This window comes from Lampetra planeri, chromosome 4, assembly GCF_965212315.1.
Source record: "Lampetra planeri chromosome 4, kcLamPlan1.2.h2, whole genome shotgun sequence".
In the NCBI taxonomy this organism is placed as follows: domain Eukaryota; kingdom Metazoa; phylum Chordata; class Hyperoartia; order Petromyzontiformes; family Petromyzontidae; genus Lampetra; species Lampetra planeri.
The window spans coordinates 28,864,307-28,880,397 of record NC_136110.1 but is presented as its reverse complement, the minus strand read 5'-3'; the positions used below and the strand labels follow the sequence as shown (position 1 = coordinate 28,880,397).

At 49.0% G+C, this 16,091-nt stretch overlaps 1 protein-coding gene across 1 annotated transcript; it reads left to right on the top strand.

Annotated features, from left to right (window-relative positions):
* The first annotated feature begins 5,671 nt into the window (after positions 1–5,671).
* On the top strand, positions 5,672–14,371 carry LOC144718018 (uncharacterized). The gene is made up of 2 exons (XM_078593877.1): positions 5,672–6,034; positions 12,300–14,371. Exons 1-2 carry the CDS (start codon positions 5,698–5,700, stop codon positions 13,034–13,036), a joined length of 1,074 nt encoding a protein of 357 aa, XP_078450003.1. The 5' UTR covers positions 5,672–5,697; the 3' UTR covers positions 13,037–14,371.
* Positions 14,372–16,091: the final 1,720 nt, after the last annotated feature.

Genomic DNA, 16,091 nt, shown 5'->3' with positions numbered 1-16,091 from the left:
ATAAACTTGAACCATTGTTTAAACTGCCGTGCTCAAGTCATCCTGCCATGAGCAGCAGTGGGGCCAAAAGCGTTATTATTGTTATAAATGGTGCACGTGTGGATGAGCCTGGATTTTTTTTTACGTTTTTTTATATTTATTAATGTCTGTCCGAGCCACTTTTGATTCTTTCAGCCTGTTGCTATGTGCGTGTTGTATTACGAGTATTTTTTAAAATATATTTCAACTTGTAATGTGCTTCTTGTAGATAATGCAAGTGCATCGCTCTCCGAAGTGTTTCATTGCTGCGTCACGTATTCTGCGGTACGACGTCCGACGTTTCGCTCCACTTGCTTGTGAGCTTCTTCAGGAACTGAAAACCTATGCAAAAGTAATGCAAGTGTGGTTTGATTTGAGATATTTGCTTGTTCTACTTTAATGATTCGTCCTGCAAAAACCACTCACGGTCTACAACGAGTTGGCTTCATATTCTTAGGTTTTTTTCGGTAAAGTCGCGTAGGTAAAACATTTTAATTAATCATTTACTTGATACAGCAAGTGTGCTGTGACGGTTCCACCTGAAGACGGAAGCTTGTGTTGCCTCCGAAACGTCGTGATTTTTTATTTTATTTTACTTTTATTAATTTTAATGTTTTACCTATGTGACTTTACCGAAAAAACCTACGAATATGAATCCTTGCAGTCACGAAAGCTTCAAATCTACAACGAGTTGATTTCCTCCGTGCCCCGCCTTGGCTCCTGCCTAAAAACACAACCGAGCCGCGCTGGTGCAACGCTGAGCCAGCCTGGCGTGGCTCGGTAGGCACTCGGAGGTCGTTTTTCCACTGCAGAAGCCGAGCCGTGCCACCAACGTCAAACGCGGCCATTTGAGGGGGTGTGAAGCTAAGGCAACACGCACTGAACCCGTCAATTGTCCCACCCCCTGGCCCTGCTTGGCCCCGAGCCAGATCCATGTGCGGTTCCGGCTTTGGCATGGCAATGGACCAGTGGAAAAACCGCCCATATCGTGAGGGCCCCGCAAAGGCCTTTGCTCAGATGTGCCAGTGGAAAAGTGGATTATCGACCGTGATCATTGACCAATGAGCTAAATAAATAATATCTCAATTGTTTTTACTTTTTTCACTCGCCGATTCGCGTCTACATTTTAACACATTGATGGTAAATGGGGGTTTGAATGTAATGTAGCAAACAATCGTTTCAAATAAAAAATGTGCTCTATATATACGTTTGTGACAAATAAATTAACATTTTTTTTAATGATGCTTGCTTGTCCATGATTTGTCCATAGCACTAGGTATTGCCTTTTAAATTACCGATACACCTACAAAAACGCGTTCCTGGATTCAAATCCTGATATCCGTCACCGAGTTTATGTCTGCGCCCGGCTACTAAATGATAATAGGCTTTCAATTTATTTTAAGCGTTCAAATCATTACATGTACACTTGGTGTTGGGGCCATTCTCTCAACAGCACAAGGCTATCACAGTTTGCAGTCGGGGACGACGACTGCCATGTGGTCTCCCAATTGAGTAATTGCAGGTAATGTTTCAACATTGGGAAATTTGCGCTATTGAAACTATTAAACTAATTATTTTTAATTTTACCATGTAATGTTTCAACGTTGGCAAATTTGCGCTATTTAAACTATTCAACAAATTGTTTTTATTAATTCCAGGTAATGTTTCAACATTGGCAACTTTGCGCTATTGAAACTATTCAACAAATAGTTTTTTATTAATTCCAGGTAATGTTTCAACATTGGCAAATTTGCACTATTGAAACTTCCAACAATTTTAATAATACCAGGTAATGTTTCAACGTTTGCCAAATTTAAATTATTCAACAATTTTTGTTTATTAATACCAGGTAATGCCCGCTTGAGCTGCGTCGCTTTTTAAATCCTTTATATTAAGTTCACTTGCTCGCTTGCTTGCGCGCTTACGACCGTGCAAATCTTTCGGTCGTTTTTTAACCCACTTCCCGTGATCCAATCGAGCTGACATTTTGCACACAGACTCGTGCGTGACAATTAATTTTCGTGAAAAATGTTTTCCAAAATTTTCCACTTTTTAGGGAGAAAAAAAATTTCATATTTAATTTTTAGGAAAATTTTTTTTCATATTTAATTTAAAATACCAATGTGATAAAAATAAAACTCTTACTCAAGAAAAACAGAAATGAATAATAAAATAAAACCGATGCCACGCATATAAAGGATTTATAGTGAAAAACTTTGTTTTTATGGGTTAATTTTTTCAGATGCGACCTGGCCACAAATTGGAGCTCAACGAAGTGGCTTATCACGTGGAAATCTTATAGCAGCCAAAATGACTCTAAAACGGACATGTTTCAAAATGTGGAGGGAAAACACGGAGAAATATCCAGGCGATCACGAGAAACATCCAAATATACCGCAGGCGTCGGGATTGAACCCACGTCCTCCTGTATACCAGGCGAGGTAGTTAACATCTCCTAGCCACCACGGTGAGATGGTAACTACCTACGACGCCGAAGCACACGGCCTGTTCTTCAAAACACATTCCTGCTGCGGAGGGAGCTGGTAGGAACGTTGGGTTGCTCGGTCAATGGCCAGGGTCAACGGCGGCGTGGTGTATTCCGCAAATATGCCCGACTGTGAGGGCGGTCACAAGCCGGCGTGAGTAGGTTAAACGTTGAGTTGTATAAGGGCACTACGGGGTGACCTGCCCCTCCCCACCCAGCCCCACCCCTCCACACCCAGCCCCTCCCCACCCAGCCCCTCAATCCCCACCCAGCCCCTCCCTTTCGCGACGGACACAATAATCCCCTGTGGGCTGGTGTAACCAGGAGGTTCCTACCAGTATAACGCCACGGGATATTTAACGGCCACTGAAGCAGACGAAACCGTGTTCATGGACCAATACACCCGCAGTTTTATCCATTTTACGACTCGGCACATACCACAAGCAGACCACAAGTCCATGAACTGGACTGCACATCTATATCCGTTGTGCGTTGGTGGGGGAGCGAGGGGGGCGGGTGTAACATTGAGACTCGAATATTTTTCCCCCGAGTAATATCAACCACAATAGTTTGCACAATGTATAAACGACTCGCCAGTCGGGTAAATGCAGAAGTGGAAACGTGCAAGTGGTTGTGACGTGGTGTGTGACATGCCACTCGCATACCTGTCAACCCCTTATCAGTGCTGCCTACCTTATTACAGATCAATTCAGACCTTATTGGTCACCCCGTGGCCCTTATAAATATCAACGTTTATCCTACAAAGTTTCATCACAAGGGAGAATCACAAAAACAAATAGACAATCACCACTACTACGGGGCCGTTCACTTTAAATACATCTTAACAATAGAATTGTTATAACAACACCCATTTTGATAAATTTTCATTATTAACTATTTTATTATTTAAATTTACTAAGGTCACTTTTTATTTATTTCATGAAGGAACATTTTGCTTCTCCATCAGAGAATGGAGAAGCATACATTTTGTAATTTTTTTAATGATTGTTATTGAACATTTTTATTTTAATGATTCTACCAGGGCTTTTCATTCTGTGGAATGAATGTGATTGTTATAATTGTACTCTCCATTTTGCTTCGTTCTACTACGAAGTTTCAAGTTTTTTTTCTAGTTATAATTACTTTTAATATTTAATAATTATAAGAGAATTTCTAAATAATATTCTGAACATCTGCAGTTTTAGTTATACGTTGAATATTTTCTAGTGAATTTTATGCAAAATTTCAGCTTTCCAACGCCTCCTTTTTAATAAATGTTTTCTCCTACAACATCAGAGTGCAGCGCCACATTAAATACGCACTACAATGACAATAGTTTAAAGTGATTGGAAGCATGTTTTATTTTCAAAATGGAAATATGGTTTTGGGGGCGGGGCAGAGCTTTGTGACGTCATATTTGAGGGGGGGGGGGTCAAAAATCGTCCAAAATCGAGTGACATCATTTATGAACGGCCACCAATTCCGTTCACAAAATCGACACTGGCGACAGGGCAGGCTGGTAGAATGCTGCCACCTAGCGCTGAATCACGCCCCATGCCTCACGCTACATCGGGCATTGTGCGATGTTGGCCATGATGTATGTCCAGTACTCTGAACTTCTTTCGCACCGTACGTAGCCAACCGTGCTAATCGGAGGTGCGATTAATGGGGCAATAGGTGTCGGCCTATTTGCGTGTCAGCCTATTGGCCTATGATCCCATTACTTGGGTCACAAATGAAGCCAGCTCCGCTGTTAGTCCACAGGCCAAAGTAGATGTTGGTGCCATTATAAGGTAAACCCGATTGATTTTGTATGGCTAAATAATCGTAAAATGACGTGACATTCCACGTACGTAGCAAAACCGTGCTAATCATCAACCGTGCGAGCCAACATAGCCATCCATGACAAATCCACTGCTGGATGAAGGCCTCCCACAAATTGTCGCCACTTCTCGCCAACCCTGATAGGGACTGAATCGTCTCTAGCGCCTACACGCAGTGCCGCGTTATCCTAGTAGCAAAAGGAGCTACATATATACTACTACATGTAGTAGTAGCTACTACTACATGTAGTAGTAGCTACTACTACATATTCTACGGGCCCCGCACTTTCAAGGGCCCCGCGCTAAATGCTTTCAAGCTATCAATTCCGGTTCAGTGATTCTGCACTTGCTCTATTACTATAGTACTATACCGCCTTCAACTTTTATGAACGACTGGGTGTTTAAGGTTAGCGATTTGTCGTATTATCTGGCCGTATAGCAAATGAAAAAATACAATTACTTTACCATGCAAGTAAAAAATGTGTGTTTTTAATATTTACGTGTTTTTTATTTTATTTAGAGCCCCTTTATGACATCATGCTACAGGCCCCGCACTGGCTTCATCATGCACCGCGAGCTGATTTCGCTGCTCCATCTCTCCCCCTGGGCGACCTTTCTCTCTCTCTCTCTCACACGCGCCACCTGGCCTCGGTAATGTTACTAATAGATGCCAGCTCGGGTCACAAGATGAAGAAGCCATCTCCGCTGTTAAGTCCATGGCCCAGGGCGGGTATCGTTGCAATTCTAACGTAATCCCGATTGATTCTTGCGTGGCCGAATAACGGTGAGACGATGTTGACATTCCGCTTATTTCACGCGGTTATCGCACGATTCGCCCAGATTGGCCCCATAAAGAAACTGGAACCACCGGCGTGGCGGTCATGCGCGTGTCACGCGGTGCCGATAGGCGAAGTCGCGTTCGGTCTGGGGCTTCATGAACCACGTGGATGGTGGAGGAGGAGGAGGAGTGGACGTCGCATTCGCGCGCTGCACTACGAAGCCGATGACCCGAGTTCGATTCCTGGCCACGGCTAAAACCAGTGGGCGAGTGACAGCTGAGCCGGTAATGCCCACTCACCCCCCACCCCCCTATCACTCGCCACTCCTTTCACCGATCCACACTAACCCCGTGTGGCGAAGTATGGTCAAGCGAACACCGCGTGACCGACACGGCGTGGCTGCGAGGGCGCTTGGTGTGGCTTCGAGTGTGGGAGGGATAGAGGGAGTGTGGGAGGGAGCGAGAGCGATGGAGTGTGGGAGGGTTGGAGGGAGGTAACGGGGCATAGACGGGTGGAGAGAAATTGTAAAGCTGCTTTCGTCTCTCACTCCCACCCACCCCCAGCACACACACACATCTCATACACACATCTCATGCACACACATCACATACACACATCACATACACACACATCACATAACACACACACACACCACACACCAAACACCACCTTCCTCCCCACCCACACCCACTTATCCAATAGCGTTGGCTGGTGGCTCCGTTTTAAAAATAAAAAGCTGACCCGGGGCTCCGTTCTTCCTCCTTGCGCGCCACTTCCCGAGCGCCAGGAGCAGGCTGGTCAGCGCTCCTCCTCGTTCTGCGCCGCCACGCCAGACGCCATGGGCTGTTCTCACAGCACACGCGTGCATCACAGCAACGGGAGACCCAGTGCCGCTCCGTCGGCTCTCAGAGCGTGGCTCCCATCACGGGGTAAGGCGTCCAGCGCAAGCCGCTTTGTCAAATCTACTGCCGGATGAAGGCCAACCCCCAACGCTGTGTCGCGCTGATGTGCGGTTTTTGCCATGCCCCGCCACTCGGTGCGATGCGGTGGCTAGGAGATGTTAACTACCTCGCCTGGTATACAGGAGGTCGCGGGTTCTATCCCGATCCTGACGCCTGCTGTGTATTTGGAGTTTGCGTGTCTCTCGCATCATCATCGCGGTGGCTAGGGGATGTTAACTACCTCGCCTGGTATACAGGAGGTCGCGGGTTCGATCCCGATCCTGACGCCTGTTGTGTATTTGGAGTTTGCGTGTCTCTCTCATCATCATCATCGCGGTGGTTAGGGGATGTTAACTACCTCGCCTGGCATACAGGAGGTCGCGGGTTCGATCCCGACGCTGACGTCTGTATATTTGGAGTTTGCGTGTTCTCTGCGTACCGATGTTAAACTGCGTACGAACGCAGACAGAAAGCGGTCCCCATCATAGTGTAAACAAATTAATTTGGGGTATCCGGTAAAACATTTTTTCGTTTCAAATTTTTTGGATTGACTTTAGCGTCGCACTCCATGCCAGGCGAATTACCTGGTGACAGGTAATCCTGATTGTACGCGTTTAGCACGAGACTGACGTTCAGCAATGTGGCACTTTAGCCTGAGAGCCGCCCGATGAGTTGAATGCTTAAAGCATAGCTTTAAGCATTGGCCGTACAGATGCCAACATTAAACGTGTACATATATATTTGAATACACTTCGGATTCGGATGTAGGCATTACATTATTGGAAAATGAAGCATATTTTACTCACACTTCCTCTCCGACCTCTTTTATGTGCTGTGACAAAGGCTCTTAGCCCAAAACGTCGCCTATTTTTTTTTCTTTCTCACTCGTAAAATTCCAGAACGATGCTGGAGTGGCTCGTCGTAGTACGGATTTTCGGTGTAAGGCACTACGACCAGAGCACCAGATACACTAATCCATAATAATCCTATATTGTGCCGTGGATTTCGACTGACTTGCAAACAGATTCATGACAAGCATGAGGACAAACTAAGTCGAGATGGATGTGAATATCTGTCCGGGCAGTTCCGCAGGAAGTTCAGCGCTAGAATTCGGGTTCGGGCAGCTCAGAGGCGACATCGCAAGAGCCGAATTCACGTTCAAGGATCACACGGATTTCTCCTCTGTCGCCCGCTGCTCGCGAAAGTTGTCCAGCGTGTCTCACGTCCTCTGGACGCGGTGGAGCTCCAGCAACACCCTGGTGGAGAGAGGCAGTGGATGTCCCAAATCGGAACATTGCTTTGGAACGTTTCATACTTTTACATGCATAGACTTGGCCGTGCTCGTTACCTCCCGGTTAACACGTTGGCTACGTGCGGTTCGAAGGAAGTTCAACATACATCCATACACTATGAGACCTCCTTTACCAGTGGCAAAAATATAGTAGTAGGTTTTCTTGGTTCTTTCGGTAAAGTCACGCAGAAGGGAAGTAATAAAATAATAAAAATAAAACATAATATTTTATTATGTTTTATTTTATTCTACGTGACTTTCGGTAAAGTCACGTAGAAGGGAAGTAATAAAATAATGTTTTATTTTTATTATTTTATTACTTCCCTTCTTACTTCCCTTCTACGTGACTTTACCGAAAGAACCAAGAAGATGAATCCCTGCAGTCACGAAAGCTTTAAATCGAAATTTAGTAGTAGGTTTTTACCCTTTAAACTGGTACAAAACTGACACCTTTATACAAGGCATCATGTTTGTAATAACTACACCTTTTGGTGTCATCTGGTCCAACACCAATGGAGACTAGGCTCTAAGGAAAACTGTCTCGGGTGTGGACCAATCAACTTCAAGGACAGTGCATATTATTATCATTATCAGAGTTGTTTCTATTTGTTTGCATTTTGACTACTTGTGTTGTGGTTATTGCAAACATGATGCCTTGTATAAACGTGTCAGTTTTGTACCAGTTTAAAGGGTAAAAACCTACTACTATACATCCATACATTTTTCGGTGCCAAAGTTCAGCTTCCTAGATATGCACTCGAGCGAGCGAGCGAGAGGGTGCGCGTGCATGAACGATGGGGGCGATTTGGGTTATTGTCGTGTTTGTAAGCCTCGCTTGAGATTTCCACTCGGGGACTTTCACTCCGCCCTTTGCCTGACACGCAACCGCGAGGGTTTGTAGAGGGCTCTCCGCATCGCTCTCTGCGTCTACAAAAGCTTGTAGCGTCGGGTTTACACGTCGGCTTTCGCGACCAATACCAATGCATAATACAGGTTGTTTTTGGTTAGATCGGGGTTTTACGCGCTCTAACCCGATCTAACCCCCCCAAAAAAAACAGGTTTCGGTGCCAAAGTTCAGCTTCCTGGATATGTACTCGAGCGAGAGAAGAGCGTGTTGTGTGTTTGTGTGTGTGAATGATGCGGGCGATTTGGGTTATCGTCGTGTTGCTTGATATTCCCACCTGGGGACCTTCGCGTTTTACGTGATCTAACCCGATCTAACCCCCCCCCCCCTCCATAAAAACCTGTTTTATGGTTGTAGCGTTGGCGTTGCAGAGTATTTCTAGATTTGAAACTTTCGTGACTGCAAGGATTCATATTCTTAGGTTTTTTCGGTAAAGTCACGTAGGTGAAAAATTAAAATTAATAAAAGTAAAATAAAAAATAAAATAAAAATCACGACGTTTCGGAGGCAACACAAGCTTCCGTCTTCAGGTGGAACCGTCACAGCACGATAGCTGTATCAAGTGAGAGAAATTCCAAGAAAACAGTCCTTGTATATATACTGGTTGGGAGGAGTTGCAGAGTATATTACTTACGTGATCAAATTCTTGTCGATTAAAATAACATTTGTGTTATACGTTGATATTTCATTTAAATAATGTTATTTTATTTAATGCAGGAAAGTCTCACTTTGTCAGGATAGTTCGACATTGGGGTATTTGTCGAATAGCACCTTCGATTAGCACGGCTGGCTACGTACGGTGCGAAAGAAGTTCAAATGTACGTATCAACAATGGGTATTTGGCCTCGTGTTGGAGAAAACCAGGGAAAACTGGACTGACACTCAACACTGCCACCACATGCCGTTTGAAAACAATCGGCTACAATTGCATATTTAATGTTGCGAGCCATTCCACGGCAGCATCCGGGGTAGTAGCTGAGTGGAGTAGCCTGCTTGTTCCATCATAACACGCGTGGTGTACTGGGGTAGCTGAGTGGAGTAGCCTGCTTGTTCCATCAGAACACGCGTGGTTGTATTGGGGCAGTCATCAGTGACACACACCAGATGCATTTCACCTAAACAGACTTTTGAAGCAAGTGCTGTTAGCGAGTAACACCTATGAAGGCCGGCACGGCACACGAAGGGGTGGGTGGCCAGCACCACGCCCGACCGCCTTTGTCTCCCCAGTGGCGATGTTTACACACCGCACCAGGAAACTAATTTGAGGCTGAGTCGACCTAGGGGAGTACCAGGACCGGTTCAGAAAATCCTCACCGGGTGTTGGCCGTGAGCGAGAATCGAACCCGGGTCTCCAGGTTGGTAGCGCAGCGCAGCGCTAACCGCTACACCACCGCTCCCCGCGTGGGAGACGGCGATGTGCCTGCGCAGTGCCCCCAGTCGCCATGGGATGGTCATTGCTGACCGCCCCCACCCAGCCCACTGCACCCACCACGATCAGACACATTCTGGCTTCTCGCTCGCCGCGCTCTGCGTAACTCGAGCGAATGGGTGGTGGGGGGGGGAGCGGTGACATGGCACAAAGAGCGGCGGCTGGACCAGAACAACCCCCCCAACCCCCCACTGTGTTCTCTCAGTCGCGGTAGAGAGAGAGGTGGGGGGGGGTGAGTCGCATTAAGAGCCTCTCCACGATTGCATTAATCGCTCCATCCACTTCCACGCGTGCTGCCCCCCGCCCCCCCCCCAGCACCACCAACCCCCCACCCCCCATCTCTCTCTCCTGCGCCATCCGCCAACTCGCAGCGAGCGGTGGCCCAGCGTTGTTGTGCCGAATTAAATCCACCCCGCCACCCGCACCCGCACCACCACCACCACCGTCCCCAACACGCGGCACAATCGCAGTGAGGTGCTGCATGAGCGTTGTGGTTCGCACCGCACCGGGCGTGCACATCCAGATGATCGCCGGTTCGATCTCCCAGCGCGGCAGTGGGTGAGAGTTGCTTGAATCTCCCCCCCCCCCCACACACACACACACACACCCCTGTCCAGTCTACAAGGTGGCCTTCGTTCCATGCGGCTGAACTGTTTCTACCCAACATGCGGCACACGGTGCGAGCTGAGTTCACTCTGCACGCGGCTACGCGGTCGGACGTGGGACAACATTGTGTACTGTGTGTGTATTGTGTGTGTACTGCGTGTGTACCGCATGTGTACTGTGTGTGTGTACTGTGTGTGTGTACTGCGTGTGTACTGTGTATGTACTGTGTGTACTGAGCGTATGTACTGCGTGTGTACTGTGTGTGTACTGCATGCGTACTGCGTGTGTATTGCGTGTGTACTGTGTCAGTACTGTGTGTGTACTGCGTGTGTACTATGTGTGCACTGCATGCGTACTGCGTGTGTACTGTGTCAGTACTGTGTGTGTACTGCGTGTGTACTGTGTCAGTACTGTGTGTACACTGTGTGTACTGTGTGTGTACTGCATGCGTACTGTGTGTGTACTGTGTGTGTACTGCGTGTGTACTGTGTGTACTGTGTGTGTGCTGCGTGTGTACTGTGTGCGTACTCTGTGTGTACTGCGTGTGTGTGCTGTGTGTGTGCTGTGTGTGTTACTACTGTCCGAGACTAATTAGAGAATCTATCAAAGTTGAAAGATATAAAAAAAATATTTTAACCGTTCGGATAGCTACCGACTTAGTGCTGCATGGAAGCGAATCATCAAATAAAACATTGTTTTAATGCATGCCTATACAGACCACCATACTTCAATATGCATTACCGTTGGTACAGCGATTCTAGTACACACAATGGACAGGAAGGGTACGATCAATGGGCTCGCATAATGCGCATGCATAATGTGCGTTGACTCATTAATCCCCCCCCCACATTGTGCAAGAGCGCAGAAGCGTGGTCACCACATCTACGCCTCCATATAAGGAACGAAACAGGTGGACTTCTCCACAAATCTGGCTGTCGCCTGATGAAGCTGGTTGTAATTACTGGCGAAACGTCGTACTCAGATTGTAAATGTTGTGGCTCGGCTCTCCAACACACCGGTGTGCTGTACTAGTGACGAATTGGCCACGTTCTGTTTACGTGACAACCCTTACTAGTTGGCTGTGTCGGGTGGTGGCGGGTTTAACGACACATTTATACATTTACGCGATCTAACCCAAACAAATATATTGTGGACGAACAATCCATTTGTCTACGCCAGGGGCGGGGAACCTTTTTTCTGCCAAGGGCCATTTGGATATTTATAACATCGTTCGCGAGCCATACAAAATTATCAACTTAAAAATTAGCCTGTTATATTTGGTCAAACAATTAATTAACTCGCCCCTAATGCGATGGCTGGAACTGCTTCTCTTTGGCGAGGCGTGTGATGTTAGCTGCTGGTGTTGATGTTGTTGCTACTCGCAACTGCTTTTGCAGGTTTGCTCCTAGATTTATTGAATTTCGAGTCCCGCCTGCGGTTGCCTCGGCAGGGCCACACCAATTGATTTCGCGGGCCTCATACGGCCCGCGGGCCGGACGTTCCCCACCCTCTACACTGACCTCTCTTCTGCCCACAATGTGACAAGTCCATAGCGCTTGCTTGACACATGGCGGTGGCCCATCCAACCACTCTCCGGGCTCAACCCCGCTTAGCCCCCGACATCTGCGTATCACGTAGGCACACGTATTTCAATATATATAGATAGCAAAGACAAAGATCCCCCCTATAGCCTTAAGAGGCTGGCGGGGAAAGTGCTGTTAGCGAGCACCTATAGGCTGAAACGGGACACGATGGGGGTGGGTGGCTAGCACCACGCCCGACCACCTTTGTCTCCCCAGTGCCGATGTTTGCACACCGTACCAGGTACTCATTTGAGGCTGAGTCAACCTAGGGGAGGCCCAGGATCGATTCAGATAATCGTCACTGTCGTTCGCCGTGAGCGGGAATCGAACTTGGGGCACCGGTTTCGCAGCGCGGTGCGCTAACCACGACGCCACCGCATCCCCAATACATCGATGTGACCTCACTGACACCGTGTCTCTTGCAATGCGCTCGCCCGCAGATCTGTTGACGGAACGCCCGCGCGAAGAGGACCTCGACCTCGAATCGACCGAGTCCAAAGTGACACAACAAGAACAACAACATCAACGACGACCCGGCCCGGGCGAGACCCTGGCGGACGTTTGCGCGGCCGATTCCGAGACGGACGGATCGCCGCCACTGCGGCCGCTGCCGCCGCCCCTGCCCTCGTCGGGACTCGTTGCCCCCGCAGGCACCGAGCCTCGCCCCTCCGCCGGTGCCGACGGTCGCTCCTCCGCCGGGGCAGACGACGACGACGCGAACCTTCGCTCGGACGCGGCGACACGCGACGTCGCGCAGCCCACGTCGGCGGAGGACCTCTGCGGCGTTCCCGACCGGGGCTGTCCGCTCCCCGTGGGTCGCTCCCGAAGTTTGTCGGACGACCCGCCGCTGCCGGGGTTCGTGGCGGGCGACGGGACTCCGCGGGCAGGGCTCGCGCAGAGCGGAGGGAACGCGGAGTCGAGCGAGGCGGACCCCCCGGCCGACGCTTTGCTACGAGAGGAGAGCCTGGCAGGAGCGACGGCGGCGGCGTCTTCGTCGATGTGCGTGGGAGACGGGGCCGCTCGCGGAGACGCGGCCGACGGGGTCGAGGCGCGAGAGGGCCACGTGCCAGAGACGGTCACGCCGGGTCTCCCCGTGGACACGGCGCCGGAGGAGTCTCGGGAGGAGGCGGAGACCGCTACGGGCGTCTGTCCAGACTCCTCGTCGGAGGGCAACTGAGAGCATTGTTGAGTCACGACTGTCGAGTTTGGCGACGGACGTTTGTCGTTTCGATCGCGGCGCAAGAAGCCCGAAAGCAGCGCAGGGGCGAAGTGATTCGCCAGAATTACGTATTCCAAATTGCAGGATTTTTTTTTTCATAGGGACGCGACCCAATACGGACAGCGGGCAAACTCGTAGAAACGAGCGATTGGTTAGCAGATGGCTGAATTTCAATATTTTCCAATCAATGAATGATCACACTGCATTATATGAAGGCGTTTGTTTGTCCATCGATCCGATTTTTAAATCGAGGAGCTTAAACCAACCCAAGCACGGGCCGCCCTACGCAAAAAGCCGCCCGGAATCATAATATTTATTCATACTGGAGGAATCCGATGAGCTATAAAGCTTTTTTCACACGAGTCCAGGAGGGCCACGTGGCCAGGACGTGACAGCACCACGGCTGCCATTCCATCTCGTCTCCCCTCCACACTCGTCGGCCACGATGAATCCACTGCTGGGATGAAGGCCTCCTCCACGCCGTCGCTGACGACCACTGCGACGTAGCAATGCACCGGCGCGCTCCATCTCTCCACGGTGGGCGTACCCTCGGACGCGTTCCAATCCTCGGCTGCCACGCTCCCATTGTTGTTCATGCGCCATTCGCCATCATCCCTTCTTGTGATAACGACGACGACGACGAGTCCCGCCCGAGTTTTATACAAACAATAATTTCACACGTGCCTTTGTATTACCTATGTGTGTACTGTATATATGTTGAACTTCCTTCGCACCGTACGTAGCCAACCGCGCTGATCGGAGGTGGTCAGTGCTGGTTGGTGGAGGGCCCAGGATAAGATCAGACATCGCTTGCCACGTGGCAACACGACCACGTGCTAATCAGACTAAACACAAAAAGTAGTTCAATCTACGTACGGTGAAGCATTTTCTACTTATGGTTGCGAAATAAGTTCGGCACATAAAGTGTCCACCTCGTGTGCACATGAAAGGGTGCTCACAGCACGTCTCGATTATTGGGCTGTGGTAGACATGCACGTGCACCTCCGATGAGCACCGTTGGCTACGTACGGTGCGAAAGAAGTTCAACATACGCACTTACGCAGCCTGTGCGGTCTTAGCCGGGCGTTCGTGGGATCCTACCCAGTCCAACGACTCATTCACAAGTTGTGTTTGGCCAAACGCAGGGAACCACACGCAACCGCAACATTTAAATGGCACTCGGTGCATTGAGGAGGAGCCTGCTGATGTAGAATGTGTAGCGTGTGTGTGTCGTGTGTGTGTAGTGTGTGTGTGTGTCGCGTGTGTCGTGTGTGTGTAGCGTGAGTGTGTGTCGTGTGTGTGTCGTGTGTGTGTAGTGAGTGTGTGTAGTGTGTGTGTCGTGTGTGTGTGTAGTGAGTGTGTGTAGTGTGTGTGAGTGTGTGTAGTGTGTGTGTGTGGTGTCGTGTGTGTGTGTAGCGTGTGTGTGTGTAGCGTGTGTGTGTGTAGCGTGTGTGTGTAGCGTGTGTGTGTAGCGTGTGTGTGTGTAGCGTGTGTGTGTAGCGTGTGTGTGTAGCGTGTGTGTGTGTGTCGTGTGTGTGTTTGGTGAGAACTCAACCAAGGTAGTGTAGCGGTTCGCGTGCTTCGCTTCGAACTCGGCAACCCCGAGTTCTATTCCCGCGGTGTACATTAAACATCGCCACTGGGGAGATAAAGGCGGCCGGGCACGGTACTGGACACCCACCCCCTCGTGTGCCTTGCCAGACTTAATAGGTGCTCGCTAACAGCACTTGGCCCACTAGTCTGTGAAGGCTATATGGGGGATCTTTGTCTTTGATGAGAACTCATGGCAAGTAAGGCAGCAACAAGGATGAGTAGTCTTGTTCGCTGTGAAGAAGGCTGCCAATGCTATGCCTTTAAACACAGCTGGAACACTGCATTTTAGTTTGTAGTGGCCCAGTATATAGGATGTTGGATCTATAATATCATAGTGAAGAGTTGCATTATTATTGTTTAGTTTTTGCAAACAAAAATATATCACGCATTTATATCAGAGTGCTTGTTAGTGATCTGATTGCGCCTTAGGCCTATATTATGACAAAAATAACGGAGCCCAAATATTTTTTCTGAACTACAATCCTAAGTCACGGTTTTTGTTTGGCTCGGGTCAAGAGGTCATAGGTTGTACATAGCATCGTACGCACTACCATCGGTTCCTGGTTCGCGCCGCGACTCAACTCCGCACGACGAGAGCTACTGAATTAAAATGTACGACAGATATTACTCCAAGTGCCGTGACCAACGGAACGGCTCGTGGACGGACAACGGGAAGTTTCTCGCAATGCGTGTCACAGCGCTGTAAAGTGAGCGCCCTCTATTCACCGCCGGATGACGGCCCGTACGCGGCACCGAACGCATAAATAAATGGTGGCAGTAAATAAATAAATAGCGGCTTGAACGCCTCGCTCATGGCAGGGGCCACGACCGATCATTCATCCGGGCCCAATCCATCCATTATTCACCAGAAGCCACTCGGCCCTGAAACCGACAGATGCGTGGGGTTAGTGGCTTCACGTGAAACCACGGACGGAAAATAAATAACTCGACGCGTCCGTTTTGCAAAAAAAGACTAATTTGAAGAAGCAAAAAGAAAACCCACGCGCCGATATTCTTTGGGTCTTTCGGTAAAGTCACGTAGATGGTTCGTTTTGTTATTTTTTCTTATTTTCTTTGAACCATCTACGTGACTTTACCGAAAGACCCAAAGAAAATGAATTCCTGCGGTCGCGAAAGCTTTAAGTCAACCTTCCACGCGCACGATTCCATGGAAAAACTTCAATTTTGCAACGTGGCCAGCAGCAACAGCAACAGCAGCAAAGTCAGCCTTTGGCCAAACACGGGAGGGAAATTCTAAAGCAACAAATTCGCAAACCCGTCAAGGCGGCCGCCTCGGCCGTACGGCGGCAAAGTTTTCTCAACCGCTTCGCTGCTCAAGTGGCGAGCCGACAGCGTCAAGTGGGCTGTGCGCGTTTGTAGGCGGGCTCTTTGGGGCGAGTGGAGAGAGAAGGGGAAGGGG